Below are 6872 nucleotides of genomic sequence, written 5' to 3' on the forward strand. Positions count from 1 at the left end.
ACCTGCACGCGTCACGCGACCTTCCTGCTCTCGGTCGCGCGAGCTAAACGATCGATACGTTTTGCTTACCTGCCCGTTTTCGTAATGATCATTTCCGTGCCGAGGTCGTTAAATTTGTCCCACAGTTCCTTCGTTTCGAGATGACACTCGACGTCCCGGAGCTCGTCGGAGTTGCAACTGGTTCGCAGTCGGTGTTTCCGTTCGTGCTCGTTGTAACCGTCTTGGCAGTTTCTCGTCGAGGCTGTCGTTGTGCTCAGATCATCCGGCACGCCGTGAACCGGCCCGTCGTCGATGCTGCTGCACTCCTCCACGTCCACGTCCACCTCTTCATCCTCTTCTTGCGTCGATTTCTCCGTTCCCTCGCTCTCGCCTTCGCAGTTGTCTACCTCGTCGTCGGCGAGCAACGCTTCGTCCGTCACAACGGTCGCGGTTGCCACGATGTTCACCGGCGACGTTCTCGTTCCTGAAACATTCGTACTCGCGTTGGCTTCGGGTCGATTTTGCTTCGGTCGCGGGTTCCTAACGGCGAGACAAGATGAAAGCGCAACGGCACACCGTTAAAGTTCCACTTTGCCAACGTTAACCCCTTGCCATGCCATTTAGTTCGACGAAACGGACGGACTGATGCTCGTAAACAGGAATTAACATTCGGTGGCGATCGTAACGGGCAAAGGAACAGTCAGCGAGCTCGGCTTGTTACGTTTGTACATTCGGCCCAAGTGTCTGGTCAATTTGGGCGAAACTCTTCATCGCGAGTCTGACTCGCTAAAGTACGGGAAGGGGTTGAATTAAATACGACGAGGCAGTGGAAATACGTGGGAACGTGCGAAACAGAAACGTGGTCTCGGAGGCGCGGCTCGTTAGCGCGATACGAAAACTCGCCATCTCGTGTACGTCGTCTCCCTTGAAAGCGACAAATACAGCGAGTCAACGAGTAAAACGAAATAGTCGCGAAGCACTGTTTCTCGTCGCGACGCGACTACCATTGAGCGTGTCGATTTAAAACGAGCGAGATGAACCGAAACGATACGGGAAGCCGAGTATAGAGGTAATTAATCGAAGCGAGCGCGCATCTGCCACGAAGGTGGCGCCTAATTAAACCGTCAGATTTCAAGAAAGCCAATCCACCGCGCCCAGTGTACACAATGTTAATTGCAGCCGTCACGATACCGATCTGTTAATTTGTACTATTCCGCGCGAACAATGCGTCTTCCGGCGTCGTATCTCAAATTGGATCCGCGGGTGATACCCGTGCGTTTACGCACACTTTGGCGCACACGTGTCGCGAGCGGGAAAAAATTGCTTCTCTCGAGAAAGTATTACCGAACACGCTTCGCAGGAGAAACCCTCTTCTCCTGCCTCTCCCCTCCTCCCCTTTCTCTTTCTCTTTCTCCTCGCCAAAGAACCGATATCGGGCGTAATTCGACTCGCGGAGAGAAACCGTTCGATCGCTGATCCTCCCAACGAGACGCCACGTTTCGAGAGCGAGAAAAGCGAAGAGAGGAGTAAAAAAGGAACGCGTACTTCCGGACTAGTAGCAAGGAAGCTACCATTAAAAAGCGGAAACGAGCGTCGGCAACGAAGTTCCCTTAACCGATCTCGGGCGAGCGATTCGACTTTCGAACGTCGCTTAACGTCACGACATCGTGCGACACACGCAACGTAGATACGCAACGCGCGATATTGTTCGACGCATCGATATTCGCAGCACGGACAGACGTAAGAAGAGACAAAGCAGCTGATGCGAAATAGCGAAACGAAAGCGAGACCGTTCGAGATACGGCGGCGGGTAAAGCGAAAATGTAGCGAGCGAGAGGATGCCGCGGAAATCGTACGTAACGTACCTACGTGTATAGTCGTGGACTAACGTGGAGAAGAAACGGTTCTGGTCCGTTAGGAAGATCGGTCGAGAGTCGTCGATGCGGAGTGGAAAAGCGTACGATTTAAAAAGTTAGTTACCGTTCTAGAGGCGTTTGGCATCGTCGTTGGAATCGTTTCCGATACTCCGACCAAGCTGTACACGGGCGAAGGTTTTCTGAAGCGCGCGTGCCCAAACCGGTTTTTCGTCAAATTTTCGACGACGTATTTGACAGATATAGCGCCAGGCCAATTACTTTCACCGTTTCTTTCCAACGTTCCGCTGTAAACGTTTTCGCGGCGATCCAACGATCGTTAGTGGCGACGGAAGGCGAATCGTAGACGTATCGGCGCGTATTGGAAAAAAAAAGACGCGACGAGACGCGAGGTACTCGTTACGAGGCATCGTACGATCAGAAAGACGGGGAAACAGCGCGAAAAGGGAAAAAAGGCTGCGAAAGGCGAATGGGCGTCGATCGGCGGAAATTTAACGATGCAAAGATAGAGAGGGGCACTTCGGAGAAACCGATAAACGCGTGGATGAGAGAAAGAAGAGGGCCACGAAGCGCGTTAAAAAGGAAGGTAAGTTAACAGCGCATCGCGTGCGTTTCTCGCTGGTTGCGTGCATCATCATCGCATCTGCGTGCATGTACGCACTCACGCAGGCCGTGGCACTTGTCGCGCACGCATATCCCCTGTTCCCCCTGCACTCTACCTTAACCCTATCTGTGGTAGAGTCTGCCGACCAACAATAACGCGATTCCAAAGGCTGGGCCGTGCGCGTGTTGCGATCGACTGGACGAGTGAAAAGAACGGTCCGCGGGCCGAGGTCGTACAAACGATTCGCGCGTAACAGACGACAAAATTCCACGATTTCCTTATTGAGCCATCGAGCGGGACTGGTTTCGTGAAACGCGTGCGTCGCTTCGAAACAGCCAGTCGGCTCGACAACGGCGACCATCGGGGAAAGCCGGGTGTTAAAATTAACACCTCAACCGTGCGTGTTGCGTGCGCTCCGACCTCGACGTTCTTTCACGACATCACGCATTCGCGGTTTTCATCTCGAATTCCTGTTCTCTGCCTCTCGCCCTCTTTATCGCGCGTGCACACACACGCACACGCACGCGTGATCCCGCTTCTGTTTTCGACACGACAAAAGAACAGATTGCGGTGAATCGTCGATATCATTAACGCACCACCACCACCACCACCACCACCAACAACACCACCGCCACCACCACCACCACATCACCAACACCAGCATCGTTCGAGCAAGGAGAATTCTCGAAAGGTCCAGCAACGTGGTCGCGAGTAGCGCCGACCGCCACTCTAATGGCGAGGTACGCGATAAAACGGAGGCAATAACAACCTGCTACGTTCCGACCGTGTCGTGTGTGCATTAATTACGTTGTATAACCACACGCGACGCGTTACGACCGTACGTCTTCGACGTTGATCTCCAGCGTGTACTCCTCTCGTCCGAACCAGTCGGATGTAAGATACTCGCGAGACGCGTTTGTTCGCGGCCCTGGCAATTTCAAACGGCACACAGACGCAGAGTGGACGTATCGTCGCGGCCAGAAAACAACCGGAAGCAGAGGAGAGGGAGAAATAGAGCGCGACCAGGGGAGAGAAGAAAGCACGAGGAATAAAAGGGAGGAATCGAAGGCAAAGCAACAAAGAGAAGAAGAGAATCTCGGTTTTGAGTAGATGGCCGATGGGGATCGAAAAGAAGATCCGTGAGGGTGCAAGCCTTACCGGAAGCTTTCCGGACAACGGAAGGAGTTAAAACTCTGGCCGTAGCGTGCCAAGAGGTGGTCCCACGTTCCATGATCTTAAGGCAAGAAGAAATATGACCGAGCTACTGACGTCAGCTTCCTTTTGCCACGACCGACAGTCGACCACCCAGAATCCTGTCACCACCCAGCCGTTCGAAGGATGTTGTTCAAAAGGATCGACGGAACGAGCCGAATAACGATCGCGTTACACGAGTTGACGCGCTTCCTTCTAGATTCCTGACTGGTACCTAAACCGACGAATACGGGAAAGAGAGAAAGAGATAGAGAGAAAGAGTGAGAGGGTGAGAGAGAAAGAGGCAGAGAGAGAGAGAGAGAGAGAGAGAAAGAGATGACACGGACAAGATAACTGGAACGTCGAATCGAACACGAACTTGGACAGAGATTCGAGCACCATTACCCGGCATTAACGTTTATCGTTGGGCGAATTTCATTATTAAGTCGTTGAAATATCCTTTGGATAGCGAACACGCTACATCGCCGCGAGCCTGAATCGATTTCACGTAGCCGTTTTACTACAGCACGCTTTTACATCGGCGTATTATTAATGGAAATTTTTTTCTCCATTATCCGGTAGCATTGCAAGACGTAGAACGTATTCGCGAAACAATGATTACGGACGGCGGCGATAGAGGTCCTATGAATCTAATTGCAGTTCGTATTTAATGTTTTCCACCTCGCCCACTCTATGTGGCAAAACTTGTTCTTGGGAACGATTAAGAATCTCTAGATTGCTACGGGAGCTGTAATGGCGTCGTTAACGGTGCTAATGTGATTACCGGCTGAAAGCACCGGACGAGTTCACGGAGACAAAAACAGGAGCAATTTACGTTCCCTCGTAGAAAAATCGTTCGTCCGCGATGCTACTTTTTCGTTTGAAAATTAACGCGGATTCTTCGTCCAACCCGATAATTTTCTTTCCTCTTCGTCCACGCTGGCAAGCACCTCGCTTATCGCTTCCGAGTAAATATCTAATTGCTATCGCTTTTTTCTTAACGACGCGAAATTCGAAGAAAACGTAGGTGAATCGTACACCAGGCTTCAAGCAACCGGGGCAAAGATAGTCACGATCGTTAATTTGAGTGCGAACAGGTAAAATTTACGCGGCGCGGTTCGTTGGCAACAATTAGTCGCTTATTTTCTGCTCGCCGGTGCTCCCATTTCGGACGCTAATTGTCATCTGACCCGCCAAATGCGTTTTTCGATCCGACGCTTCACGTTCTATTTTCACGCCTCTGATAGATCACGAAATCGTAATTGAACCGACCGAAGGTAGTCAACGCCTTGGCTAATGGATGTGGAGCGACGCTTAGCCAAACTAAACACGGCCAGCGACCAACAACGACAGTTTTATCGTTGGAACCGAGTCGACGCGACCGACTCAATTATCGTCGAGTTATCGTCGCGTGGCGTGAGGCGTAAGGTGCGAATCGTCGAGATTCTCGTCGAACGTTGTTCGTCTTTGCCCGATATCTCGCGTCGATTCGCACACTATACACGCGCCACTACGTTCTGGCAACGACCAGTCGAGGTTCGTCGGAACTCGACTCGCGCACCACCGTCGGATAGAAAACTGCTGGCCGCGGATCTCTGCCCGTAAGAGTCAGCTCGTTCGAATCTCGAGTTCCACGATTTCCAGGAATATCGGTGTGCGCAGAGGTCGCGACGTCGACGACCGACAGGTTTTTCGAAACGTTTAACCATCCGCTCGTGCGCTTTTACAGAACTCGTGCCGATTCTTATCGAATACCATTACGCGCAAACTCGAAGAAAACACGTCCATTCGCGTGTTAACGAACGCGTAACGTTTGCTCGTCGCGCAACGATCGTAATCCTGCGGTTTTGCGGGCGGAAGCGAAAACGGAGCAGAAGGTTGTTGGAGGTGCGCGAAGGTGTGAGCCGCGCGAACGGCGTTTCGGAAAGAAGAGAGAAAATCGTGGAAAACTCACGGTGATCGAGGGCAGAACTGGCGACGAATGCTTTGCCAGTTGGACATTCCAAGCTGGTATTAGCGGTAGCGGCGGCGTTGCCAATGCCCTGCAGGTGGTAATGCCCGAAGGACGGACCCCTGGGCGCCATGATGGCCGCGATGCTGAAGTCCGTCGCTTTTCCCCTTTCCCCCTTTGTAGGCATCCCTTCTCGGTCGACGACACTTTGATTCCGATTTTTCCCTCGGCCTCTTCCTTCTCGCGTCCGGTGTTGCCTTTGTTTCTCGTTCGACGTCTCTCTTCCTCTCCCTCTCTCTCTCTCTCTCTCTCTCTCTGTCTCTCTCTCCCTCTCTCTCTTTCTCTCTTTCCGTCTCTCTTCTTCGCTCTTTCTCTCCGTCCACCCGAACGCAAACACTTTGCTCCGTTGCCGACAGGAAGCGCACGATACGCAGGACGATAATCACCAAGCCTCACTCGCGAAAATAAACGTTGAAACTACTCGGACCCGTTATCGGTTTGCCGGTTCCCGTTGTACCAGCTGGACCCCGGTTACCATCGAATAACGCGACAACGACGTTCAACGACAAGCCGAACACCGGCGCGCGCTTCCCATCGACTTTCTCGACGCGAGAATCGGCGAGGATCGTGAGGAAAACGCGCAACGAGAGTGGAACGAATCGCGAGGACGCGGAACGTAGTCCGCGCGATCGGTCGGTCGGTGGCGTTGGCGAGAGGATGCTGCTGCTGCTGCTGCTCGAAAGGTAAACTTACGACGAAGAACGAGACAACGCAAAACGAACGCGTCTGCGCTGCTCGACTTCCCGGACTTCACTGGGCCACCGCTCCTCCTCCCACGCGCACCGCTCGCCCCACCAACTTCGCTCGCACGGCAACGACGCTCGAGCCTGGCCGCTCGCGAAGCCCCGATAACGACACCGAAACCGACCCGGTGCGCCCGAGAGAGACAAGGAGAGCGGAGCCGCGCGTCCTACGGCTCCCCTATTGGGCGTTGCTTTTCGGGGCTTCCTCGAGCCGTCGAGGCGGTCGCCCGAACTCGAGGGATCGAGCGCCCGGTCACGTGACGCTACCGAGTCGTGGAAACACGGGAAACTACGATACGTAGGAACGCGAGACAAGGGCGGTGCGCACCGGAGGCGCCTCGTTCCAGGCCACGCCTCCGTTAACCACCGACACGACCACCGCCGATACCTTCGACCATCGCCGTATCGTTACCACCTCCACCGCCCCACGCGCCGTCACCGTCACACAGCCGCCGCCGCCGCCTCCGCCG

General features: G+C 53.6%; 1 protein-coding gene across 2 annotated transcripts in view; it reads right to left on the reverse strand.

The window, feature by feature from the left end:
• LOC117205045 (T-box transcription factor TBX20-like) overlaps positions 1-6872 on the reverse strand; it is a 29803-nt gene extending 22931 nt beyond the window's left edge. Inside the window, exons 1-2 of one of the 2 annotated variants that reach the window (XM_033443093.1) lie at positions 5603-6872; positions 70-463 (exon numbers count right to left, since the gene is read on the reverse strand). In XM_033443093.1, coding sequence (XP_033298984.1) covers positions 70-463; positions 5603-5786 — 578 coding nt within the window. In that variant the 5' untranslated portion in view covers positions 5787-6872. Of the gene's footprint in view, positions 1-69; positions 464-3615; positions 3914-5602 lie in introns of those variants that run through there. The other variant, XM_033443094.1, reaches the window with a different exon arrangement.

The sequence above is a fragment of the Bombus bifarius genome, unplaced genomic scaffold, assembly GCF_011952205.1.
Source record: "Bombus bifarius isolate JDL3187 unplaced genomic scaffold, Bbif_JDL3187 scf7180000007986, whole genome shotgun sequence".
NCBI classification, from domain to species: domain Eukaryota; kingdom Metazoa; phylum Arthropoda; class Insecta; order Hymenoptera; family Apidae; genus Bombus; species Bombus bifarius.